This window comes from Urocitellus parryii, chromosome 5 (assembly GCF_045843805.1).
Source record: "Urocitellus parryii isolate mUroPar1 chromosome 5, mUroPar1.hap1, whole genome shotgun sequence".
Taxonomy (NCBI): Eukaryota; Metazoa; Chordata; class Mammalia; order Rodentia; family Sciuridae; genus Urocitellus; species Urocitellus parryii.
In genome coordinates this window covers 187,597,510-187,625,432 of record NC_135535.1, presented here as the reverse complement: position 1 = coordinate 187,625,432, position 27,923 = coordinate 187,597,510, and the positions used below count along the sequence as shown (strand labels likewise).

The 27,923-nt window shown below is 38.7% G+C and overlaps 1 protein-coding gene and 1 pseudogene across 1 annotated transcript in view; both read left to right on the top strand.

The window, feature by feature from the left end:
• Cfap43 (cilia and flagella associated protein 43) overlaps window positions 1-27,923 on the top strand; it is an 87,558-nt gene that overhangs the window by 51,638 nt on the left and 7,997 nt on the right. The window contains exons 19-33 of the mRNA XM_026401120.2: window positions 1,187-1,285; window positions 1,991-2,068; window positions 6,155-6,280; window positions 8,070-8,174; window positions 9,990-10,106; window positions 11,245-11,475; window positions 13,260-13,466; window positions 15,074-15,163; window positions 15,418-15,498; window positions 16,202-16,327; window positions 21,634-21,753; window positions 23,355-23,462; window positions 25,072-25,158; window positions 25,822-25,910; window positions 27,436-27,649. Of these exons, the coding sequence (XP_026256905.1) occupies window positions 1,187-1,285; window positions 1,991-2,068; window positions 6,155-6,280; window positions 8,070-8,174; window positions 9,990-10,106; window positions 11,245-11,475; window positions 13,260-13,466; window positions 15,074-15,163; window positions 15,418-15,498; window positions 16,202-16,327; window positions 21,634-21,753; window positions 23,355-23,462; window positions 25,072-25,158; window positions 25,822-25,910; window positions 27,436-27,649 (1,878 nt within the window). The remainder of the gene's footprint in view (window positions 1-1,186; window positions 1,286-1,990; window positions 2,069-6,154; window positions 6,281-8,069; window positions 8,175-9,989; window positions 10,107-11,244; window positions 11,476-13,259; window positions 13,467-15,073; window positions 15,164-15,417; window positions 15,499-16,201; window positions 16,328-21,633; window positions 21,754-23,354; window positions 23,463-25,071; window positions 25,159-25,821; window positions 25,911-27,435; window positions 27,650-27,923) is intronic.
• Window positions 17,701-19,656, top strand: LOC113191403 (pre-mRNA-splicing factor SLU7-like; annotated as a pseudogene).

Sequence of the window (27,923 nt, the reverse complement as noted above, 5' to 3'; positions counted from 1 at the left end):
GGATTAACAAGACTACCTTTACATTTTTTGAAATGATTAATTGCCTCTGCAAGGAGGTTTCCTGTAGGAGACAAGGACGGAAGTGGGGAAATTGCTCAGGAGGCCATGTAGGGGTCCAGTTAGCAGTGATGGCACAGAGGAGAGAAGTGATGGATTCTAGTCAGTTTCAGAAGTAGAGTTGATGGAATTCACCAAGGGGCTAGACTTAGGAGAAAAGAAAGGACCCAAGGACAAGTCAGATTATTTCCTTTGAACAATTATGTAGAAGATGGTACCATTCATGGGAATGGGGCAGACTGTGGGGAAGGGAGCAGCTGTAGGGAGAAAGATGGAGCTTGAGAAGCCTCCGTGAGTGGAGATGCCAAGCAGGCTGTTGGATAGATGAGCCTTGAGTTCTCAGGAGAGGCCAGGACTGGAGATGTCAATTGAGGGTCAAGGCATGTGGGTGGAATTAAAAGCCAAAAAACTAGGTCAAAGTCATGATGGGAAATGAATGGAGAGAAGCACAAGAGACCAGACAGGAGCAACTCCTAGAAAGTCAAGCCAAGGGAAGAGTACAGGGAAGCAAAGGAGAACGAGGGGGTGGCCAGTGAAGTCACAGGAGAACCAGGAGGGACAAATTTTGCTACAAAGAGGAGCATGAAAATGGGGTGACAGTCAAAAGGAAGCATGCCTGTCATTCAAGAGTAGTTTTCCTAAGAGATTATCTTTGGATACTGTTGGAAGAGATCCAATAGAAAGGAGAAATGGATGCTACAGGAAGATGGCAGGTAGAAAGTATAAAGACCTCAAGGAGGAGAAGAGGAGGATTGTAAGCACAGATGGCAGAGCTTGAGAACACATGGAACCACAGTAAAAGGAAGGAGACAAGAGCGATGTGGTAACCCTGTGACCTGGGTGATTATTTCTGCCTTTAGTAACTTTCTCAGTCACTTGCAAAGTAGCAGTTAGACTAAAGCAAGGTGTCACAAAGGTGTTATTTCACATATACTTCCTATTTTTTGTCTTTAGAATGTTTTAATTTCTGTAAATAAGGACAGACTGTAAATAAGGAATTAAATGAATAAAACATAGCATCTTAGTCAAATAAATGTCTAGTTTTTTAATGCAACAAATGCAAATGGATTGGATGCAGTTCTATGAAGTAAACTGGAAGAAGAAGAACTCAATGAGTTTTTAATATAAGAAACGTCTATCTTCTTCTAAGATTGACTCGTCACAAGAAGAATTAGCCACTGAGGAGAGTAAGAAGGAAATTCCCTGGATACAATGGAAAAGCCAAGAGGTATTTATAAAATGTTGGACAGGTTTGAAATAATGCTCTGCGGTGTGCAAATAGATTAGGTTCTAAAAGAAACCTGGTGGAAAGAAGACTGAATGAGACACCACTTGACAGGGTGTTGTATCACTGCAAGTATAACTTTCCTAAACACCAAGAGACCCCTAAACACAGCCCAGTCTTTTAGATTAAGTTCATGAGCTTTAGGGACTTGGCTAATATGAAACCTGACAAAAGTGTCCAGGTAAGCTAAAACAGAATGAACTGTGGTGCCCCATTTCCATGGAAGTTTTGGGGGAGTGCCCACCTTGAAGCAATGGGGTGGGCTTCTAGTGTCATAAAAGAGACTTAGGCAATGGGCAAAGGGTAGATCTTATCTGAATTCAGCCTGCTTGTCAATTTTCACTCAAGTTCCCAAAGAGCCCATCACTTTTCCTTGGTCAATTAGTCACTATTTAATTTTTCATTATTTAATTATTTTCTTTCCATTGGCATCAGTTTTGAGATGCTTCAATAGTCCCTTCATAGTACAGTTAGATTTAAAGCAAAGTGTCACAATGGCTTTATTTCATGGATGTGTTTATTATTCATCTGGTAGTGTTTTATTTCTCTTTTTAGAGAAGGGCCATCTACCTATCTATCTAAGCATGTATCATTTTTCCCCCTACCATTTCTCTTGCTTTGTTGAGTGATGTTCTTGCTCCATTTCAGGCAGTCGAAAAGGAAATTAAAATGTTTTCCCAGAAAAGGAAAGAGATAAGAAGAGGAATCAAAGAACTTGCTAAAACTGTAAGTGCTGTGATTTCCTACACTAATCCACTTGACATATTGTCTAAGATCACTTTTCAAACTTCATTTTGTCTAGCACAATAGGAAGCCACACCCTTTTTTCCTCTGCCTACAAGCTGAAGTTTCTGGGGTACTTTGACAGTTGAATTTTTCCCATATTACACTCTATCTAAATAGTGTCTTCCCCAAATGCCCTATTTTACATGATATTTTCATACTTATTTTTATCAAAGTTATACATTTACATATTTGTAAGTTAGATAACAAGTAACATAATCAAAAATGTTTTAAAAGCAGCCTCTGCCCTTCTTCTCCCTGCTCTGATTCCTGTACTTCTGAGGTAGCTGTTTTTAATTTTTTCCACTTTTTCTTTTGGCTCTTTACCTCCAGTTTTCTAAATGGCCATCTTAATACTGTTATTTCTTGAGATTTCAATTTGGATGCTAACTATGAGCTTGCTAGTATAAAAGAAGGTGGATTCTATTACACACACACACCCCATACAGATCAATCCAGCTCAGTATACACACTATTACAGTTATGTAAATCTTCAAACATGAGCATGAGTTATACTGTATATTATGATTACATATCTATTTTTTCAACTTTTTCTTGGAATTGCCTTTTTTTTTGGATTAAGCCTATGTACTTATTACCTAATTAAACTCCTGATATGCTAAAAAAACAAAACAAAACAAAACAAAAACTCTTCTCAATACAAATACCTGAGGTAATCAATCAGATGATGGTATGCTCTTATTTTTTTCAAACTCCCTTCTACAGCTTTCCATCTTCTGGCTCCAGTCTAAGCCCCTTGCTCTCACGGGCAGGCACTCTCAAGGCCATCTTCCTGGGAAATTCTCTTATCTGCCTCCTGAGTTGGAAGCCCTATTTCCTGGGTCCTGAGTGTTTTTTTTTTTCCCTTGGCATGCATCTTCCAGTAGTTTCCTCAGCAGGACCTCTGTTCCAGGCTTGGGAACATACTTCAGAGCAGAACTGTGCTTCTTGGATGCCATTCAAATGTAATCCAGCATGAATAGTGGTTGTCCCTAGAGATGCACTGTGCTTTGGTGCTGTCCTTGAAAAAACATACAGGTGAAAAATATTGTGTGAAATTTGGTTTTTCTTAAAATGTCTTTATTCTGCTCTCATATTTCTTCAGTGGTTTGCAAAGGTGCACAGTAATTTCCCCTCAGAATTTTGAAGGCCTACTCCATTGTCTCCTGACTTATAGTGTTTGCTTTAGAGAGTCTAGTGCCTTTTTTATTCCCAGTTCTTTGTAGGCAATAAGATTTTTATCTCTGGATAAAAATCATAGGGTCCTTTTTTTATCCTGATGTTTAGAAATTTCAAGGTTATGAATCTCGACATGTTGATGGATTTTATAGGTTTGCTGGTGTAGATATATATAAACTGTGCTACCATTTCCACCATGCTCTGAACCCCTTAGAGGCTGGCCTTTCTGGCAGCAAGAATGCCCTCTTTTGCCATTTGACTTCCACTTGGGAAGTGGCAAGGTATGGTAACTATATGAGACTGGAGGGCAGGAGACTAAAGTCAGAGTTCTTATTTTCTCATAGGTTATGAGTTGGCAGTGACTACCAGCCCTCTCCTGAAGGGCTAAGTTCCAGTAACTACTTCCATGCAAAGAGATGGCTAGGCAAAATGCAGCAGCTGGTTATCCTCAGAGAAATCTAGATATGTTGTTAGGAAAGGGACCTTATGAGGATCAGCAACAACAAATTGCATATGATCCTGGTAATGCCGCAGTCTGGCTGGGCACAATTCAGGAACCACTTGTCAAAAGAAATGAACTTTATTTTTAGAGCCACACACCGCACTACACAGCTCCTCAGGAAAAACCCTCAGAGCCCAACTGCCACCACCGGCTTCTCACAAGTCTCTCAATCTCCCCTTCTCCTCCTGCTGTTGAGGCCGATTGACTGGGTTGCATGGGCGGAACCAAAAAAAAAGTCCCCCAATGAGCAGCTCCGTAGTCTAAAAGGGCAGGGAAACAGCCCAATGAGCATCACCGCAGAGGAGCCAATCAGCTAAAAGTTGCTGGGGCCGCTGTGAGCCAATCATCAGCTGGCAGTCTGAAGTTTGCTGGCAGCTGGAAGTTTGCTGGGGCCCCTTCAGCTGTGGCTCTCAACACTTCCAACCCTGGCCTTTCAGACAAGGAACATGATAGCTTCCCACAGGTGCTAGCTCAGGATGCTTTATGGTACGTTGCTGGTTTCTGTACCCTGCCACATCTATTTTAAAAGTGCCTCTCTTTAATCCTCCCATTTGAATGTATCCTCCAAGTCCTACCAGGCACCTAGGTTTTTGGTTTTCTTTTCCCTTTTATATGCTAGACATTGGTCAGTCCTTTTAATAGGAAAACTTTATCTTTTAGTACCAGGAAATGCTCTAAAATTATTGCTTTGGTAGTTTCCTCCCCATTTTCTTTATGTTCCTGATTACTGATGAGGTTAGCACCTTTTCATGACTCTAAAGACTGAATCCTCTGTTCATGCCTTGCACATTTTGCTATTGTGTTGTTGGCCTTCTTGTTCTTGATTTTAGGAATTCTTTATTTTAAATATATATATATATATATATATATATATATATATATATATATATATATATATAATCATTAGGATTAGCTACCCTGTGGTAACAAATAAACACAAAAAGTATAATGGCATAGAAGAATGAGAAGTTTATTTCATCCTCATGTAACAGTCTTGGGTGACCCTTCAGGTTGGCAGCTGCTCTGTTCCATGTAGTCATTTCAGAGACCCCGGCTGCTGGAGACCCTGCTGTCTTTAGCATGTAATTTCTAAGGCTGTCTTGCTTTATCTTAACCTGATCAGACAAAAAGGAAAAAAGAGCATGGAGGTGTACATGGGGAAAATCTAGAGGTAGTCATTATTAGGCTGAACTGCTTAAAACTACTATTTTATATAGTTCAACCTACAAATATTTTCTGTGAAAATATGTGGTTCAATCTACAAAAATGTTTACTGTCTTGTCTCTTAACCTTTCATAATGTGCCTTTTATTAATACAAAGTTTAAAAATTATGGCATGGTCTGGGTATATGGATCATTTTCTATTTAGCTTTATATTTTGTGTGTCTGACTTAAAAAAGCCTTCCCAAGCCTGGGTGTGGTAATGTGTGCCAGAATTCCTACCTACTCAGGAGGCTGATGCAGGAAGATGGTTTGAGCCCAGAAGATGGAGGTCAATCTGGGAAGCATAAGTAAGACCCTATCAAAAGACAAAAAAGACTTCCAAAGTCTCACTTATTTCCTTCTGATGCTCCTTTACTTACTCGTATGATTTATTTTTGCAGATAGTATATGAGGTCTGGTTTTAACTTGATTTTTTTTTCAAGTAAATAGCCCATCTCCCCAAAATTTTTTAACTGAATGTGCCATTCTTTTGCCACTGATTTGCAGTGACTTCTTTCTAAATCACTGGATTCCCAAATGTACAGGAGTATCTCTGGATTCTCTTTTTCATTTTTTTTTTTTCTTTGTGATTCTGGGAATTAAACCCAGGGGCGTTCAACCACTGAGATAAATCCCCATCTCTTTTTATTTTTTTATTTTGAGACAGGGTCTTGCTAAGGTTGCACAGGCTGGCAAAACTTTCAATCCTCCTACCTCAGCCTTTCAAGTTGCTGGGATCACTGGTATGCATCACTATGCCCAGCTTGTTTCTGGATTCTGTATTCTGAGATTGATTGATCTTTTCCTGAGCCAATACTAAAACATTTTAATTATTTTAATTTTATAATATGATTTTATATCTTGAGAGTAATTATCTTTTTGCTCTATTTTTTAAATGGATTTTTATGCATATTTATTTTCCACTTGAATTTTAAAACTAGCTTATGATGAGCTTGTTTATTTTGGGTGTTTTAGTTATTAGATAAATGAATTTCTAAGGATAAAACCTTAACACTTTAATAACCACAATAAGTCTATAAAGTGACTCTTTACTCAGTAGTATATTTAGATAAACAGAACATCTATTTTTTTATTAGTTGCCATCTATAATTCTTGACATCATCCTTTCCTACTTGAAAATTTAGGTTCTGAATATGATGGAAGAAAATGAGAAACTGGATAATATTGCAAAATTAGAGCAACAGGAGTTCGGCCTGGATCTTGAGGAACTGGAAAGGCTCCATGAAGAAAGTGAAGAGGAGGTGGCCAAGGTAGGGAAAGAGTTCATCTAAGCACCCATGTTAGCCTACCTGAGCTCTTGGCTTTTGAAGAGATACCAGCCCTGGATTGGATGTGATAGGGATCCAGAAGAATGCTAGCAAATGGTACCCTAAACCCAGCTAGCTTTCCACATGTTGTGGGAGAGTTAGTGACACCTACCACTGAGGGATCCCAGTCCTAAACAGAGGAGGCTACTAGTCAGCCCCATTCTGGATCTCAACAATAGGGAGGAGACCAAAGCCCAACAGTGATTATCTGAACATGGCCCCAGGGAGTGGAATAGTTAACTAGATAGCCCAGCAGTGGGGAGAGGAAGGCTGAGGGGCAGGGGTCTCACAGCTTCTGACAACGGATATGCCAAAATGGCTATATAAATCATTAAGTCAGGGGATCAGAATAAAAAAGAAATGAAATGCAAATTAATACAATTAAAAAGTACATAATAGGGGCGGGGCTGGGGTTGTGGCTCAGCAGTAGAGTGCTTACCTAGCAGGTGCAAGGCCCTGGGTTTGATCCTCAGCACCACATAAAAATAAATAAACAAAATAAAGATATTGTATCCAACTACTACTATTTTTTAAAAGTACATAATAAAAAATAAAAGAAATAACAGAAAGACATTTTGGAGGAGGGCACTGGGAATTGAATTCAAGGATGCTCTACCTTACCTCTGAGCTATATCTCCATCCCTTTTCATTTTTTATTTTGAGACAGGGCCTTGCTAAGTTGCCCAGGCTGGACTTGAACTTGTGATCTTCCTGCCTCAGCATCCCAAGTCACTGGGATTATAGGCATATGCTACTGCACCTAGCTAAAAGGACATTTTTAAGTCTTAGAAATACTATTCTTAGCTAGTTTATTAATCAACTTGCCAACCAAGTGAGATGCAAACAAAAGGTCTGGAGAAGATCTTTAGAACTAAGGGCTATGGGTTTCATGGTCATACCAGGTCTTTTCGCAAACTCCATTAAAATAGGGATATCTAATTACTTACCTGTTAAGTGATATCAGCAGATAAAACTAATTAAAGTAGGATATTTGATTCTAAATGTATAAATGTAAGTTATCTGATCTCCAAGAGTAAGTGGTAGATTTTTTAATTGTGGACATCAGTAGTATGGGAACTATATACAATAAAGACTCCCAGAGGTCACTGGTACTTCAAATATGTGTGGAAAGAATTATGCTGGCTTTTAGATCTCTGGTAATTCAGGGGCCATCCTATGTATTGGAGATGTTTAGTAACATCTCCAGCCTCTGTCTACAAGACAGGAGCATCTCATACCTCCAGTAATAAAAATTTTAAAATATCTCCAGAGATCTAAAAGCCACCTTAATTCATAATATGAATTTCAAACTCCTCTGAGAAAAGGTAGACTTGGCACAGTAGTGTCGCTTCCTGGCTATTCCAACCAGCCAGGTCTGTGAGCATCAGTAGTCCAAGCTCCCCTGGGTGAGGGATCTGTCCTCAGAACCCCCTGTGCTCATGGGTGTGACATGGCTGCCCTTGGAGGCATTTGTGTTGCCACCCCAGTCTTCAGGGAAGGGAATACAGCCTACAGATGTACCCTTCAGGAACTGTTTTCAGGGGCACGGCTTGCAGTCCAGACGTTCATCTCCAGGCAATGTAGCTCAAAAAGTGTTGGGGAAAGATAATCAAACTGTCCCACCTCAAACATAGCCATGACTTACCTTGGTAGTGCATTTACGATAAGATGATTTTGTTCTAAGAGGTCACACTTTCATTTTTAACTTTTCCCTTCATCCATGTGCTTCAAGATAAGAAAGGATGTAGAGATGCACAATCTAGCCAAGGGCTACTTGACTGAGGTTATCAAAGAAGAATGCTGGAATGCCATGGCTGTGAAGGGCCGAGCACTTAAGGTAAAGGACACAACCCCCAAAACCTTAGCTGCTGAGAATTTTCAACCAAAGTCTCATGGCATAACATTTAACAACAGTTTTTAAAAAGAAAATCCACGTGTAGCAAAGCATTTGAAGCATGCCCTGCCTCTTCTACACTGACTTCCACCTAGAGGTGTTGCTTCCTCTTAATGCTTTCTTCCCTCTGCTCAGTCCCCATGTGCTTCCAAACCAGCACCTCTTAAGATTGGCTTTAGCACCCCATCTTTCTTTCCGCTGCAACACTTCCTGTTCCAGGTCTTAGTATTTGTCTACTCCAAAAGCCCACCTCATTCACGGTCCACACAGCTCAAAAGGTGGGATACAACGTATTGTTCACATCTATACCTCTGCCTGCCTTTGCATTTTCTAAGGAGCTATTTTTTTAATTTTTTTATTCTAATTTGTTATACATGATGGCAGAATACAATTCATTTAATATCACACACATAGAACAAAATTTTTCAAGACACTGGTTGTATACAAAGTAGTTCACACCATTCACGTCTTATACTTACAGTAATGATGTCTAACTCATTCCCCATCATTCCTACCCTCTTGCCCCCCTTCCTTTCCCCTCCCTCCCCTTTGCCCTATCTAAAGATCCTCCATTCTTCCCATGCTCCTCCCCAATCGCCATTATGCATCTGCATCCTCATATCAAAGAAAACATTCAGCTTTTGGTTTTGGGGGATTGGCTTGCTTCACTTAGCCTTATATTCTCCAACTTCATCCATTTACCTGCAAATGCCATGATTTTCTCTCTTTTAATGCTGAGTAATGTTCCATTGTGTATGTATACCAAAGTTTCCCTATCCATTGTCTACTGAAGGGCATCTAGGTCAGTTCCGTAATTTAGCTATTGTGAATTGTGCTGCTACAAACATTGATATGGCTGTGTCCCTGTAGTATGCTGTTTTTAAGTCCTGTGGGTATAAAACAAAGAGTCGGATAGCTGGATCAAATGGTGGTTCCATTCCAAAATCTATTTTCTAGATTGGCTGCACCAATTTGCAGTCCCACCAGCAATGTATGAGTGTGCTCTTAAGAAGCTATTTTAATTTACCTCTTTAAAAATACAGTGTGACCAAAAGTCTTGAGTTTATGTCTGTGGACCTACAGTAACTATTCACAACACCTTCTTCACTTTCAAATGTCACACACACAAAAACCCACACATATTTGGATAATGTAGCATGTATTGACCCTACCTTGACACGATTGAGTTTCTCTCTAGAACAAGGTTTCCCAAAAGTGGCATATTTGGGGCTGGACCATCACTTGTCATAGGACTATCCTATGTATTAGAGATGTTCAGCAACATTCCCAGTCTCTGACTACTAGATAAGAGCACCCCACACCTCCAGTAATAAAAATTTTAAAATGTCTCCAGACATTGCCAGGTGTGGGTGGGGGGAAGGGAGGCAGAATTGCTTTCTAGCTGAGAACCATTGCTCTAGAAAGAAATCCTTCAAAATCTAACCAATACTAATGACATGCCTCATTTTATTTTTAAAATTTCCAGTGCCAATTTTACTCATGGCATAATATCCCATGAGTTAATTTTAGCCAGAGAAAACACCCCACACCTCATCCCCACATACCCACAATTACACTCAAAATGAATTTATTGGGCCTGGGGCTGTAGCTCAGTGGCAGAGCACTTGCCTCTCACACATGTAAGGCACTGGGTTCGATCCTAGCACCACATAAAAATAAACAAATAAAATAAAGGCATGCTGTCCATCTACAACTATTAAAAACAATGAATTTACTTCCTCTTGCTTGTTTCCAAAGTGCTTTCACATCCCTTATGTGGTCGAGAACTTCCCGATGAAAGAGCGCTCAAGTGAAGAGCTGAAGGAATTGAAGACAGTCTTGCAGCAAAAGAAGATTGAAGCAGAGTGTCTTAAAGTACAATTTTTAATATATGTGTTTATATAAGTGATGTGATTTATTTTAGGGTTTCCTTCATACAGACTTGAGTTGGGATACAATTTAGGATAATAAGTTAATATAGTGTGTGCATTTTTATATATGTATTTTGTTCCATTTATATTTTTATTTCTAATTTGCAGGATACATTCTTTTATTCTTTTCTTTCTTTCTTTTTTTTTTTTTTTTGGATACTAAAGGTTAGACCTAGAGGTGTTTTACCACTGAGCCACATCCCCAGCTCTTTTTACTTTTTATTTTGAGACACAGTTTCAGTAAGTTGCTTGGGACCTCATTAAATTGCTGAGGCTGGATTTGAACTCATGATCCTCCTGCCTCAGCCTCCCGAGCCCCTGGGATTATAGTTATGCACCACCATGCCCAGTTTACAGGATATATTCTAATAAACACAGGACCTATATCCATATAGTAAATCCAACACTGGCTAGCCATCAGATACCCAAGGATATGCTTTTAAAAACAACAATTGGTGTTTTGTTCTTATTTTGCTCAGAGGTCTATACTCCCTTCTCACTCTACCTTACCATTTGGGATTGTGTTTTAAATTAACCAACAAAGATGAACTAGAATCTATTTTGGTGTAAATGCAGTTTCCCTAAAACAGCCCCACTTTTTTTTTAAGAAATAATTTCTGTGAAATCAGTTTAAAAAAAAAAAGAAAGAAAGAAATTGGTCCTTTGTTATAGCTCTGTTTTGGCCAGAATTTTGCATCTACTCTTTCTCCAAAACATAAAATGAAGGCTTATGTAAATCTTAACCAACACCCTCTAGTCCCATGTGAACAAGTTTGTTTACTTTTTAATGCTTACATACCAAGAAAGACTTGAAATATTTACAAGTGGGTATCATCCTGACACACAAATATCAATATTATGTAGTGTTCAGGGTCATTTTTGTTCTTTGGTTTACAGTTTGTCAGTTTCTGGAGCTTTAATTTCTGTGGTGGTTTCAGGATCCTATCACCTTGAATTAAATTGTTGGCAAGACGATTTAACCTCTTAAGATGGTTGTTAAAATAATTAAATTGTTGCAAAATTGTCCTTTAGAGAATTTTTTCTTATTGCACGACTTCCATGTAATCTTTTTCTCTATTCAGCTACGGAAGGAAATTTCAGAGGTTCAATCTGCAGTCTCCTTGGTTAAAAAGCGTCATGAAGAAGATGATGAAGAAGAAGAAGATGAAGATAAGATAATCAGAGACTCCAGCTTGCCCAATTACCTGCTTGGTAGTCTGAGTACTGATTTTGGGGTAGATACCTCTTTGTTATCAAGCCAATTGGAACTTCACTCCAGAGAGGAGAAAATCAACCAAATTACCTTACTAAAAGTGGGTGGCTTTTCTCTTTATTCTTAAAAATCTCTGAAACTCTTATGAGATGTCTTTAAAGTGCTCACATTGAAACCTAATTCCAATCAAATGATTTCATCAAAGTGCATAAAGAAACACACAGATGGCTACCATCCATGTCCACAGACAGAGCTTATGTACAAGAGTTGTCTCCATCCCTTCAAACTGGGTTCTGTGCTCTCACATTTTCTAAAGAATACTTTACACTGGCTGATACCACAAACCATTCTTCTGTTTAGATCTTTAGTCAGTTCAAAGAAACTCTTGGATTCCATCTTCTCAGTAACTCAAGTTTCATTTAGGATCTCCTTTTAAGGTTGAGACACAACTGCTTATTTATCTGCTTAACCTGAGGAAATATAATTTCTTCTCTAAGAATTTTGGTACATTCTGGGTTCTAGAATAAGTCCCTTCCTCTTTACTTCTCCACTAAACAAGTCAATCTCATAACACATCTGTCTATGGAGAAGACCCTAAGGTGCTCCAGAGGTTCCCGGTCATGGGAATTAGATAATTTTGAGGCTGTAGGCATAGGCATAATTTTTGAAAATGCAATGCCTGAGACTGTAGATAGTTTGAAATTTAATGTTAGCTATTCCTTTTCTTAAAAGTCCTTTAGCCATGTCTGCAATTCAAGTTCTAGCTTCCTGTCATGTTACTCAGCTCTCACTTCCTTTCCTTTCCTTCTTCTATTCTAACCCTTTATTCCTCAGAGAATAAGCCCTCAATTTATTCTAAGAACGGTTCAGTTACCTTTTGTAGCCCAGCTTCTGCAGACTCATGCCCCAGGCATCACCTTCTTGCTACTTTATTCCTACAAAGAGGTAATTTCAGCCCAAGAGAAACTCTGGTGCTAAGTGTTAAGATCATTTTTTTCCAATTTAATGGCTTCTTCTCCAATAACATAGATGTATAGACTGAACTCTGACAGTAACATAAAGGCCACTTTGAGTTGAGCCATTAGGAGTAGTAGCAACCCATCTGGACTCACTTTCTCTCTGGCTATTGACTGATCCTTCTGGTGACCTCAGGTTCTCTCTTGCCTGAGAATGACCTGACCCTATAGCTATAGAAAGAATATTGTGCCTGGTGGACTTCTCTGGGAGCTTCTCTAAACACTCTGTATTGGCCATTTCTTCCTCTCTACATCTGCCACAAGATTCTAAAACAGAGATTTAAAAAAAAAATTCATTCACAAAAGTAGAGAGAATTGCTCAATGAGCCTCTGTGTGCACACCACCCACCTGAACATTTATCATTATACTTGCACATTGAATGACAGCTTACATTTCAGAAAGTAGATTATGGAATATGGTTGCCTTAATCCTACCTATGGTTGGATGCCACTGTCAATTATGGAATCAAGAAATGGCTTGATACAAATGGCATTCCAGGGGCTGGGGATGTGGCTCAAGCGGTAGCGCGCTCGCCTGACATGCGTGCGGCCCGGGTTCGATCCTCAGCACCACATACCAACAAAGATGTTGTGTCCGCCAAATACTAAAAAAAAATAAATATTAAAATTCTCTCTCTCTCTCTCTCTCTCTCTCTCTCTCTCTCTCTCTCTCTCTCTCCTTTCTTAAAAAAAAAACAACAACAACAACAACAACAAAAAAAAACAAATGGCATTCCAGGAAGATTCATTTTATCTTCTTAAAACATAATTTCAGGACTGACCTTGGAGGGAAAGTGTAACTTGGGATCATGTTACTAGTAAAGATATGAGATGTGATGTGTTTTTCAGTAACATATTGATATTTCAGGATATCATTTACAAGGTAAAAACTGCTTTCAATAATGAGTTTGATGCTGCATATAAACAAAAAGAGTTTGAAATCACACGTGTGACGGAAAGAAATGTTAGAATTAGAGAAATTATTTCAGATCTGGAGTTGGAGGAAACAGTCTGGCAACCAGAATTTGAAGACTGTGAGAAACCAGAGAGAACCTTTGTTGTAGAGGATCATGAGGTATGGCTGGCCCCATCATCTCTTCCCTCTTTCTCAGATTTCTCCCAGATCCTATTTGTTCACTTTCTTCTTTATATTATTGCAAACAACTGTATTAGCTAGCATGCTCATTTACAGATAATAAAAACAGAGGATAGAGCTGCAGTATTGAGAATTTCTTTTATGGACGCCAGGGAGTCCAGGGAAGATTTGGACACTGCACCTAGGAAGAAACCGGCAGCAGAGACTAGAGCTTTATGGGGAGTCCAGGACCCTCTTTCTTTATCTCCTAGCTTACTTATCTGTGCATATAAGATTCTTTTAGCAATTTCTACTTTGTATCTCCTCTACCAAGAGAGCAGCTGGTCTGAATTAGATTATCTTGGTCCCAGTTCTAGGCTTGCCTGGGAAGGGGCTCCTTGGCCCAGTGTTGGCCCAGTGCTTGAACCAGAGGGGTTGAACCACTCTGTGGGAAAAAGGCCAATGGAGTCATTATCTAGATCTTTGGTGGGCAGAACAGATACCAGGGAAAGGGACTTGTGGACAGCCTTCTTCAAAGCATAGGCAGTTTCGAAAAGAATACCTAAAGAAAACAAAATATGACCATATTTCATTCTTTTGAAAGAAAAAATGCTGGAGAATACTCAAACAAAAACTATTGTTCACATGAAACCAATTTGACTACTTTGGGGCAAAAGATAATACTGGTGTTTAGAAGAAATATTTTCACCATCCCTATTAGCTGCCAGGCCCCATTCTAAGTGTCCTAGATAGATGAGAATGAATATATAATTCTACATCCATAGAAGGTAAGTCCTAACATTGCCTCTATTTCACAGATGAGGAAAGTGAGGGACAGAGAAATTAAGTAGCTTAGCCACAGTTTCTTGGCTAATTAGTAACAGACTGGACCCAAACCATTTGCTTCTGAGGTCATTGTCCTAACATTTGCACTTGTTTAACTTCTACAAGTCATTTTTCCCTGGTCTCTTTGCTATGTGACCTGGGAGCTGGAGCAAGGTGAAAACCAAGACCTCATTCTGCCACTGCTCAGGGCCCAGCTCAAGGCAATCCCTTTGCACATGCAGTAAACCCCCATGCCTGCTTTTTCTTGAGCTCCCATCAGTCTATGTTCAGGAGAGAGATCTCTTTGCAAGTCAGATGTGACTTCCTGCTGTGCCTGACCCCCTGCAGTGGCTGCCCAGGGCACTTGGGATACAACCCACCTTCCTGACCATCTCCCTGCCCTCGTCTTGTCCAGCTGCTCTCGCTCCCTTCTGGCCATGCTTTACTGCCCACAGTTCTTAGAATGCCCCAAGCTCTTGACCTCTTAGGACATCTTTCAGGATTTGACTTAGGTGACACTTCTTTGACCTCCCTTCCCCTCACCCTTCATCAAATCTCTTCAGTGATGAGACAGAGCTGAAAACTAAGAGAAAAGTAAAGATCTATTCTTCTAGCCCTCTCATTTTAGACTTTGTCTTCATTCCAAAACAGAAATTGAATGCAAAATATGGATTGTACCTTTAATTCTCACAGTACTATTTAATTTCCTCCTAGTGTATAGAAGGAAAGTTTGGTTTGGATTTTGTAAGAATACCAGCAGAAAGCTGTATTTTCTCTTTTAGATTACAGCTCAAAAACATGTTTCTCCATGGCAAAAAGCCAAAACAGAATTGATTTCACCCCATGAAACAGAGCGATGGCTTCATTCACAGGTATGCAGCTCTGTCCAAATAATACCCAAGACCCTCTTTCCTTTAGAGATACTTGTATCCCATTATAGAAGCACATAAAGATAACTGTCTTGGTCCAGAGGCCACTTGAACCTGAACTGGCTTCCTCCGTTCTCTCTTCCATACCACTGCCACCATTCCCTGTCCTAAAGTGGTCATCCTAACACCAGGTGGGAGGTGCCCCTGGGGTCAGAGCACTGTCTCAGCTGCCCTCTCTGACCCTGGCTCTTTCTCAGGGTTTGGACGTTAGAAACAGAGCCCTGATGGACATGATGGGAGGTGTTCTGGAAGTCAAGAAGGAAGACATTTTGAGAATGGTGAGATATCTGGCCTTCCTTGTGAAAGGTATAGCAGAGTTGAAATACACTTACATTTCACCATTTTGTACAAATTCTATGGCAAAAAAAAATATTAGACAACCTTATAGTACCCTATAAACATACACAGTAGGCAAATAAGAAAAAAAAATTGGCTTCCATTCTCACAAGAAGCAAATGAGCACCAACAAACCACAGTGGTTTTGTTCTCTACCAAAGGCACGGATACCACTTCAACTCTACTCTAACACCTGCAGTACAGGTGTAGTTCTGCACACACCTCTGTCACCTAAGGGTCCAGGTATATCCTAAACTGCTCTCACTCTCCAGAGTCACAGAACAATAGTCATGATGTTCATACTCTTTAGTAAAAGTGTGTTAGGCTATTATCCTTATCTTTGTTTAGTGGTACTGGGGACTGAACTCATGAGTGTTTTACCACTGAGCTACATCCATAGCCCTTTTCATGTTTCAATTTGAGACAAGGTCCAAAATTGCCCAGATTGGCCTTGAACTTGCAATCTGTCTGCCTCAAGCTTCTGAATCTCTGGGATTACAGGTGTGCACTGCTGGACCTGGCCCTTGCCAACCCTAAAAGGGCCTTTGCTTTTTTATTTCTTCAAACTGTAACCATAACTCTGAGCTTTTACAGTACTGATGCATTTCCATTTGAGCGAGCATGTATGTTTCTTTCTATTGTCAGGTGATTCCTCAGCCTGCTTTCATGATAAATCCCGAAGCACTGTGGACAGAAGAGGAAAGGAAACAATTCAAAGAATATGAGAAAAAAGTCAAGGAGTTAAATGAAGAAAGAGATAAGTATAGAAAGGTCAGAAGATCCAAAAATCAACATAATCTACCATATCCAGGGTTTTGTTTCAATATTTTTTCAATTTTTTTTATTTCTCAGTGTCTTTAGTGGCTTAAGAATGGCATCTCAGCTTAAATTCTCAAGAATTTAGAAGATTTTAGAGAAGTAAATTTTAAATTTAGAGAACTTCAAAGAGAACAATTTAAAACAAAAAGAATTTTGAGCAGTGGTTTTTGAAAGTTCTTATTGATTTCAACATTTCCCACATTGTTACCATTTGTTTGTTCCATTCATTCTTGTTTAACAGACACCAATTCTGGCACATGCAAGTCACTGTGAGGGACTGTTCTCTCCTGTCTGTAGCCATCTGAGTTCAGTAATGTTTCTGCTTGATTTGTTCTCACAAGGAAAGGATTTGAGAAAAGAATGGTACAGACAATGGTGTAGCACTTAGTTTACAGTTCTTATTCCAAGTTTCTGCAGTGCAGTTCTGCTACTTTTTATCTTCTTCCATCACAAAGAAACATTCCCACATTAAAACTGCTTACCATTCTAATAGAGATGTAAAAGACTATGGTGTATAACCAAGTGATGATATCTATGCTTCTGTGAGGGAAGTAAAATCATACTTCCCTCATTCAAGACAGGACTGATTTCTACCTTTTTTTGAGGCTGCATCTTATGAACAAGTTCTTTGAACCTTTTGTTAACCTGTTATATTTTTATTCACTGCGATTCTGACTTGTATTTTAACCTAAGACAGCACTTGCCTAAAACCTGAATCCATAATTCTACTCATTACCTATCTTGGTTCATCTCATACCTCCACTTCTTCCCCAACACTGGATTATTTTTTCAGTGATATAAAAAATTAAATATAAAAATTATAATATAAAAAATAAAATAGTAGACATCAGGAATACAAACAAAAATAAATCCTGGAGAAGATGTGGAGAAAAAGAAACACTTTTTCACTGTTGGGACTGTAAATTGGTACAACCACTAAGGAAATCAGTATGGAGGTTCCTCAAAAGACTAGGCATGGAACCACTGTAAAATCCATTCCTCAGTGTCTATCCTAAAGAATTACTATAGTGACATATACAGACCCATATTTATAGCAGCACAATTCACAATACCCAAACTATGAAACAAGTCTAGGTATCCATCAATGGATGAGTGGGTAAATAAAATGTGGTATATATACACAATGGCGTTTTTATTCAACCGTTAAAAAAGAAAAATGAGAGTGCGCATGTGTTGGTTGTCCGGAAATTACCGCAGTGCCTCCCGGGAGGAGGCAGAAAGCCCGGAAGTAAACATTGCCGGACTAGTTTCCTTTCTGTCGGATGGTTTTGGCATAGGCTTCGGCCTGACCAGGTGAGGTCATTATGTCCGCCGCAGCAGTGGAGACGGTTAATGCAGCACCCCGATCGGGGTACAAAGAAATGAATTTGGAGGAACCAAAGAAGATGACTCGAGAGGACTAGAGAAAGAAGAAGGAGCTAGAAGAAAAGTGAAAACTGGGTAATGCTCCAGCAGAAGTTAATGAAGAGGGAAAAGACATCAATCCTCATATTCCTCAGTATATTTCTTCAGTGCCATAAGATATATTGATCCATCAAGAAGACCTATTTTAAATCATCAGAGACCACAACCAGAGAAACAAAAGTAATTCAGCTCATCTGGAGAATGGTACAAGAGGGGAGTAAAAGAGAATTCCATAACTACTAAGTACCACAAAGGAGCATGTGAAAATTGTGGGGCCATGACACACAAAAAGAAAGACTGCTTTGAGAAACCTAGGCGAGTTGGAGCCAATTTTACAGGTTCTAATATAGCTCCAGATGAACATGTCCAGCCTCAACTGATGTTTGACTATGATGAAAAAAGAGATCGGTGGAATGGCTATAATCCAGAAGAACACATGAAAATTGTGGAAGAATATGCCAAAAGTTGATCTAGACAAACGAACTTTGAAAGCCCAGAAACTGCAAGAATTAGCCTCAGGAAAACTAGAGGAACAAGCTAATTCTCCAAAACACAGTGGGGAGAAGAGGAACCAAATTCCCAAAGGAGAAAGATCACAATAGTGAAGATGAGGATGAAGACAAATATGCAGATATTGACATGCCAGGACAGAATTTTGACTCTAAGAGACGAATTACTGTCCAAAATCTCAGGATTTGAGAAGATATTGCAAAATACTTGAGATAAGATCCAAATTCTGCGTACTATGATCCAAAAACTAGAGCAATGAGAGAATCCTTATGCTAATACAGGAAAGAATCCAGATGAAGTGAGTTTTGCAGGAGATAACTTCGTTACATACACAGGAGATACCATCTCAATGGCTCAAACACAGTTGTTTGCTTGGGAAGCCTATGACAAAGGATCTGAAGTGCATCTACAGGCAGATCCTACATAACTTGAGCTATTGTATAAGTCCTTCAAAGTCAAAAAAGAAGACTTTCAAAGAACAGCAGAAAGAAAACATTCTAGAAAAGTATGGTGGGGGCTGGGGATGTGGCTCAAGCGGTAGTGCGCTCGCCTGGCATGCGTGCGGCCTGGGTTCGATCCTCAGCACCACATACAAAGAAAGATGTTGTGTCCACCGAAAACTAAAAAATAAATATTAAAATATTCTCTCTCTCTCTCTCTCTCTCTCTCTCTCTCTCTCTCTCTCTCTCTCCCTCCCTCCCCCCTCCCTCTCTTAAAAAAAAAAAAAAAAAGTATGGTGGCCAAGAACACTTGGGATGCTCCTCCAGCTGAATTACTTTTAGCCCAGACTGAAGACTATGTAAAATACTCAAGACATGGTACAGTCATCAAAGGACAAATACGAGCTGCTGCCTGCTCCAAATAGGAGGAGGATGTAAAGATTCACAACCATACACTATCTCGGGATCTTACTGGAAGGATGGCTGATGGGGATACAAATGTTGTCACTCTTTTTTCAAGTATTCCTATTGTACTGGAGAAGCTGGGAAGGATATTGTTAATTCAGATGAATGTATTATAAATGATGTAAGTGGAGAAGAAATCTGTGAAAAAAACTCAAACCCTCATGGAAATGCATCAAGAAAAACTAAAAGAAGAGAAAAAGAAGAAACACCGAAAGAGCAGCTCAGATAGTGATGATGAAGAAACATGAAAAATTGAAAAAGGCACTGAATGCAGGGGAGGCACGCCTTCTTCATGTCAAGGAGATCATGCAGGTTGATGAGGGGAAACGGCCTTACAATAGCATATATGAAACTCGGGAACCCACCAAAGAGGAAATGGAGACCTATAGAATGAAACGGCAGAGGCCAGATGACTCCATGGCCTCATTCCTTGGACAATAACTAGTCGTAGAAATTCATCCAGGATGGATTCAGCTGACATGGTCTTTTCAACTTCTTGCTCATGATTGTAGACTGAAAAAATGCTTGTCTTCTCTTCTTTGCTACTTGACTTTAATAAAGCTTTCAGAAGTCCCAAAGTAAATTCCTTCTTTTCCACATTGAAGAAGTGAAGAACTCAAATAGAAGGTACATTAAGTGTGGAGTAAGATTGGAAATACTCTAATTTTTATATTAGTTATATAGAAAAACCTTAACTCTCTACTTACCAAGAATGTTTTGTACTCAACAGTTGAGTACAAAACAGTTAAATATTTCCTCAATTTTTCTGGCCTTCTATCTAGTATTAGCACACATTTTGAAAGTAGATTACTCTTTCTCAAATCTAGGGCTTCATTTTTTTTAATAACTAGCAATTATAGTTGTAATTTAACTTTATAATTGCAGTTATTTTGTAATCATTTGTTTTTACCTTATCAGGTTTTCCTGGTCTGAAAAGAAAAAATTATTTTTACCTTGGTCTTTGGGTCATTATTTTCTTACCCTTGAGTCAATACTAATAGTACTTTTACTACTATAGGAAAAATAGTAGTAAAAACATAGAAATTCTTTCATTTATCATAGTAGATATGGTTTTTAATATTTTGTTATTTTATTTTATTATGCATTAATGTAATGATCATGATATTAAGTTAGATTTTAAGAGTGTGTAGAATATCTGGGAGATACCTAATCTTCATAGCTAGCAGGTGTCACTTTGTAAAATTTGCAGGGAGCAAAACCTGAAGTTGAAGGTTTCTTCAGAGAATTGTAAGATAGCTTGTATGGATCTTAGTAACTGAGATCACCATAATCCCCAGGACACTTTGTGAATATAATGCTGACAGAGTAGAATCAATGAAAACAGACTAAAATCCCCGATATGAATGCATCTACTTAACACCTTTCTAAACTACCAAAAAAAAGTGTGTAGTATACTGTGTTAAGTCAGAATCTCAGAAATAGTAGTTCTAGAAGAACAGCTGAGTGAAATTGGCAAATACCAGGAATATACATGGTGTCTAGATTCCAACTCATTGAAATTAAAATAGCAAGGCAGATCTTATTCTTAAGATGGTCAAAATTTTGTTTTCCTATTCCTACATTTAATAGGGTGGTTCAACGTCAAGTCTGACATTGGTGTCTGTCTTATATTTTTTTGTTAATAAAGATATGTAATTAAGAATAAAAAAAGAAAAATGAAATTATGTCATTTGCAGGAAAACAGATGAAACTTGAAACCATTATGTTAAGTAAAATAAGCCAAACTCAGAAGTTCAAGGGTTGTATGTTTTCTCTCATACATGGAAGCTAGAGAGAAAAAAAGGAAATGAAATGTGGCAGAACGGGGATGTCATGAAAAAAAAAAGAGATCAGTAGAGGAAAGGGACCAGGGGTTAGGTGGTAGAGAGGAAGGGAGAATGTGCAAGGGAGTGCATATTTACCAAATTATATTGTTCTATTTTGTGCATATTCAAATATTCAACAAATTCCAACATTATGTACAACTATAATGCACAATAAAATACTGTGGAAAAATATATAAAATTTTCATGAAAAGGAATTCAAAGCTTGGGGGAAAAATAAAAGCAAGAATTTTTTTTTAGGGCCAAATCATATATCTGGAAATTACTATCCTATAAAGGGAGTCGGTTTTCTGAAAAAATTTACTGCAGTTTGTTTTACCAGGCCTACTTTTGGCTGTATCATTAGCTATCATTAGTGATTTTTATCCCTCCTCTGCAAAGAAATCTTTTTAAAGCAAAAACCCCAGACACCCAGTATCCAAGTGGAGAATCTCTTGTTGAAGGGACTGAGGTCTCAGAACACCTCACAAGCTCTGCCTTCCTCCTGCCCCTCCCTAGGTGCAAAATGCAACATCCCATCCTGGGAGCACTCTATATTCCTAAACTCTTAATTTCACTATGGCCTTCTTTTCAGTCATTAGAAACAGAATTGAAGAAACTTCAAAACTCAATTCAAGAAAGCACACAGAGCTTTGATGAACTTTTGAAAAAACTCTTTGAAAGAAGAGTGAAGGCCGAGATGGTTGTCAACCAGGTAAACAGAAGCTTTGCTTCTGTGACTTATTCTTTTAAGGAACCTCCAGGGACCTGGCTGATGTTAGGGTAACTACCAACACCCTTTACTGGTACCAAGGTTCTGCAAGCCTGAGTCCCTGGGTCCCTCTTCAGCCTCCTGTTGTTGCACCTCCTCCCTTTCACTTGGCAGACTTCCTCTTTGGGTGCCCTGAGAAGTAGCTGCCTTGCAGGGAGGAAGGAGGCTTCTGGGAGGTGCAGGGAAATGGGAAATGACAGCTAAAGTGATGACATGTTCTAAAATTGATTGTGACAATGGTAACACAACTCTAAATATACTGAAGACCACCCACTGACTCGTATACTATAAATGGTGAATTGTATGGTATGTGAATTATATACTTCAGTAAAGCTGTCATTTTGAAAAAACAGCTACACCTAGGTTGCAACTAGTTAGAACACCTAGTTGTACAAGATAAAAAGGGTACTATCAGACTACTAGATAATATCCAAAGGATTCAAGAGCCACCCACATACATCTCCTTTAAATGAGAATCTTCTTTAAGATTCAAAGATGATATAATTGCAATTAAATGAAACCCATCAAATTTGTTTAAATTCACAAATTTGTGATATTTTTTTAAACCGAAAATGCCAATTGGTTATCTTCAGAGGATGATAACCAATTCTTATATAAAACTAATAAAGGAAAGCATAAAGTATCTATTTGGCCTTTCGTATATCAACTGTGCCCTCAGGTAACCAAACAGTACATAAGTAGGAGCACTCTCTATGAAAGTATTTCAATTAATAAGTGAAAACGGAAAGTAAAAAACAGACTATTACCATTTTTCAACTCTTGTTGAATCTATGGACCTAGGCATTGAGCAACTACAGCTGTGATCATTATAGAATGATGACCAGATACTGTGTCTCCTGATCACAGACCATAGTATCACCTATGGTCTTCCAAAAGGACCAAAGCTGGTTCTCATCAGGCCTCTGGATCCAGCTGCCAATTTTCAGGAAATACAAAGGCTGAAGAACCAGGAGTGTGCACTGGGTAAAACGAAGGCGAGGTGGAATGACAAGCTCCCAGTTACTACAGATGAATTGTGAGGAAAGAAAGGGAAAGGGGACATGAAGATTATAAGAGATTTAGAAGACATGACAAAAAAATTTTAATGGATAAGTTATACTGTAGTGTCTAGATAAGCACACTTAAGCTTCAGAGAGGTTGTTACTATGAAAGTCAAAGCACTGGTTAGTAGTGGAGTTGAGATTTTGATGGGAACACCTGTAAGGAGCTTTTAGGGTGGCAAAATTCTATTTCTTGAATTGAGTGCTTATGATATATGATGTTGGCCCTTATAATAATTCATTAAACTATGAGTTCACATTGTGTATTTTTCTGTATGTTTTACCTTATAATGAAATGATGAAAGAAAAATAACCAGTTACTGTTAAGTCTCTATTCTTTTTCTTTTAAGAGTTTTCTTATGTATATGTCATGAACTTGTTTGAGTAGAGTCAAGTCTATGACCATTAGTAGTCTTTTCTCAGGAGTATCAATCATAACCCCCCCTCCCCGACACAAACACACCTTTTAAAATATTTTTACAGGAGGAATTGAAAATAAATAACCTTGTGTTTTCTCTACTGTTGGAAGAGGAATTAACCTCCAGAGAAATATTCCTGAACAACTACCTTGTAAGGAAGCAGCAGGAGAAAGTAAGTACAGAGCCTGATCCCTGAGTGCCAGGCTTTCCTGACAGCCCTGCTCCTTGTTTAGCAAGAGCTCCCAGACCTTCTTAACCTCGAGCAGTCCTTGACCCCTGTCTAAGACTTTGCTCCAGGGCCAGGTGAAAAGTACCCATTCAAATTTGTTAATAGTTATCTGATCTAGCCTCTGGAATCATTTAGTCAAAAGAACCATGTAGGCTTCATATGAAGTGGTTTGTAAAATGAGGTTCATGGTTGAAAGCACAACTTTAAGCCATTGACTATGGGACCTAGAACATTTTAAGCTGCTTGCAAGCCATTCTTCAGGAAGCATTGTTCTCCCTGGACCACTGGATGCTCTTTTTTGTTTTCAATTCTGTTTATTTATTTATTTGCTGTACTAGGAATTGAACCCAGGGCTTCATACTAGGCAAGGGCTCTACCACCATATTATATCCCCAACCATTAAATTTTTAAAAAAATTTTGAGTCACAGCCTTACTAAGTTGCCCAGGCTGGCCTTGGCACTCTTAAAATTCACTAAGCATGGAAGAGTATTGGGTTAGCTCATATTCTGAAAACCATCTAAACACAACCATAAATAGGATACAAAATGTTTATTACACAGTAAGTTTTGACAGATGTTAGTATTAACAGTGCAAATTTGTGAATGTGTGACTTATTGTATCATAAATGAAATATGTACTTTTTTCTAAGAGTCTACTAAACAGCAAATGTATGTGTATATATATATATATATATATATATATATATATATATATATATACACACACACATACATACACAACCCTGCATGATACTAGGTTTCTTTCACAAATGAGAAAGACTGTCTCTGTGAGGCTGGTAACATGCCTCAGTCATCCAGTGGTAAGTTATAGAGCAGGAACTGAACTGTGGAAATAGATGAAGGCCACCCAAATGAGAATAAGCAGAGGCTATTTATTCTGAGCTTGGCATAGCAGAATGGTTGCCATCACTAGCTTTTGGCTGACAAGTCTGGAAGGCAGGCAGGGGAGCAGGAAAGACATAGGATGGAAGCAGGGAAGACACAAGCACACCTGGCTGGATGTTGTTGGCAACAGGCAAACCAATTAGAAGCCACCTGGTTTGGGGGAACAAATTTGGCCCTCTCTAGATGGTCCTGAGTTGGAAGTAGGTACCAAAGTTAAACAGCGGGCAATTACTGACCAAGTCCTGACAGTTTGGGGCAATCACTGCAAAGGTTTTGGTTTAGTTTGCCAGGTGTTTGCTGCAGTGGGTCAGAGTTCTGTTTCTACATATGGCTGGCCATTGTCCCTATTTACATTCAGTCTCAGAACCCAGGTCCACAGAACTCTCAAACCTGCGCACTTTCCTCATCCACACACTCTGTCACTGACGCTTATGCACTTACACAGTGCTGACTGTCCTTAGGAACAGGTGACTGGAGGTTTGTTCAAGTCTCCAAATGGTTTACTTCCTTCTATAAAAGTTTTCTGTAACAGATACTACACGGCACCTTTACTTTGTACTAGAAAATTCTTTATTCATCTTTGAATCTCCTGTATTTTTATACTGAAGTCTCCAGTTCCAATTAACTACTCCTGCTGTTATTCTAGAACCAGACTTCAGAAGCCATCCGGAAATCTAAAGAAGAACTGGATGTATTTAAGGAGCACTATGACATCTTAATGGCAGAAGACAAGGTGAGAATCATTGTCTCACCAACTGATAATGCAGTTGAGTTGCTCTTGGGATTAGAGGAAAGCTGAATGACATATAACTCTTTTGTAGATTTCTCTCCAACTATAATTACCATATATGAATGAACTTCATTTTGTGCCATTGAACACTTCTGAAAATCTGAAAAAAGAATTTTTGTAAACTTCTCTCATCTAAGATTTCTTTTATGCAAAAAACAGGGAGATCATTGAACTTCCAGGGCTTTTCAAACTTAAGAGTGCAGTCTCCTTTAGTTGGTTATGAAATCAGTTTAGTAGGTCTGACCAGCAGCTTTCTAATGCAAAAGAATGGGATACGATAGCACATAAAAGACAGAATGGAATGGAAGGAGATGGAATAGAATAGAGAAACTTGCATGTTTTGTCAATAAATATTATTTTGGAAAACTTATGAATGATTTCTAAGACCTCTAATATGAAGTAACATTTTTAATACACTGAGGTGCTTCCTATTCAAAAAAAGATCTTTGGGAAATACTTGCACTGTGAATCATCTTCAATTTTATAAAAAAAGTTTTTGTGGATTTTTAACATCAAAGTGCTACAACCTGTATTTTAAAGAATATTGTCAACAAAAAAAGTTTTCTGAATAAAGTTACATTCTTGCAATGATGTGTTTATCCTTAGGTTCTGGATCGAAGCTTTAAAAAGGAATTTTCTGAAATTCCCAGTCATCAGGTGGATCTACTCTACAAACTTTTTAAACGCCGACCAAGGTTTGTTTCTCCTTTGCTATTATGTTTCTAAAAAAGAAAGGCCTTTAAATGAAGAGGAGGATTATAAGATTTTGCCTTTTTCTCTCAGAAATTGTCAGTGTAACTTTTAGGGAAAGATGTTCATCTTGATCATAATTCAGCATTTTTTGAGATTATGCCTACAAGTATAATATATTCCTTTTCATTATTTAAAAATAAAGATTTCTACGTAAGCAAGGTAATTACATAAGTGTCGCAAGTGCATTAAGTGTCTTTCACTCATGAAAGTCGTTCCTCTTGAGTCATAGATAGCATAAAAGTTCATAAACTTGTTTTTTCCCCCAAGATGTGTTCCAACAAATACCAGCCCCTGATGGTATGAGTTGGATTTGCACCTAACAGGTTTCCAGGACTACATAAATTGGGGAAAATACAAGATTAAAAAAAAAAAAAAAGTTAAAACAGTATCCCTTACTGCAGAACCTCTCAGAGATTATTATTGGCCTTTGGATCTCCAAGTGTAAGAATAAGCAGTGTTTTTCAAACTTACATGATCAGACATTTCTTTTCTTCAGATTATGTGATTATTCTCTGAACAAAGTTTGGGAAAAAAATGCCAGTATAAATGGTTGAAAATAGTGATTATCAAGAGTTCTAGGCTGGGATATGGCTCTGTGGTAGAGTACTTGCCTAGAATACACAAGATCCTGGGTTCAATCCCCAGGACTATAAATAGCCTCCCATGCTTTAACTGAGAGTAAGTAGCCTTAGAATTATATTTGCTGATTTGTAGTCTAAAACTCATGAAGTTTGTCACAGGAGTAGACTAATTTGTGTCTGAGATTTTACCTGTTTCACTCATGTCCTGGTTTCCCTATTTTTAAAAAGATGTTATCACAAGCCCAAGTACATACCCTTTCCTTGTGAAGAAAGCAGTGACACCTGCTACCTGTCAGGAGGCAACAATGGAGAAAGCACAAGCTTTGTTAACTAATAGATTTTAAGTCCCTAAGTCACCCATCTATCAGACCTGAAGCTAGCTGTGGGCCAACAGCTTCTCCCAGGGCCGAACTTTCCTATCTAAAAGTTGGGACAGCAACACCAGTCTCACTGTGGATTACAAGGTGCCTGCTGCAGTACAGGGAAACAAAGCTAATCTGTTTACGTGAATAAGAGACACTTCCCCAGTTCACACAGATCTAAGCATATCTACTGCAAAAAAGGATATCAGCAGAGGATTTGCCAGACAGACCCAAGGACCACCCACACTCCCATGGGCATTGCTTTGCCTGAAAGTTTCCCCACAAAAGTAATGCTGCCAGAACTGACAACAGTTAGTCATCTGTAGTCCAGTCTAGGGTCACATCTGGGGACCCAGAGTATGGAAGAACAAAGTGGGTGCTTCTCTCTTTGGACTAATGTGCCCACGAAAATTGCCATGCAATATGTCCTATGAGCCTAGGCTGACAATATTATTTTATAATGATTTTGTTGTTGTGTCTCGAGAGAATGTGAAAGGTTGACAGGCTTTTCTTGCTAATACCAGGATTCACAAACAGAAAGCACCCTCAGAGGCAGCCAGTAGTACCCCATTTGGAGAACGACCGGGATCTGGCAAGTTGAATAAGGACACTTTTGCCCACTTAATGAAAGCCATGGATGAGTTGGATAATATTAACAACATGCCAGAGGGTTTGGACCCTTCAGTCTGGGATCATTTCTGTGCAACCAGACGAGCAAAAGTTGAAAATGAACACAAAGTATGTAATATCATTTTTTATTTCACTTTATTCTTAATATACTAATATCAACTATATAGTATCATTGACCAATGCATACAGAAAAGCTAACGATTTAGATATTAACAATAAAATAACAAAGTAAAATATTAACTTTGATGCTACCAAGGGCCTCAAGCAGGTCTGTTTATAGATCTACACTATCCAAAACTGGGCCACTAGTGATGTGCGGTTATTGTGCACTTGAAATAAAATAAATGTGGCCAGTCCTAATTGAGATGTGCTGAAGGTGGAA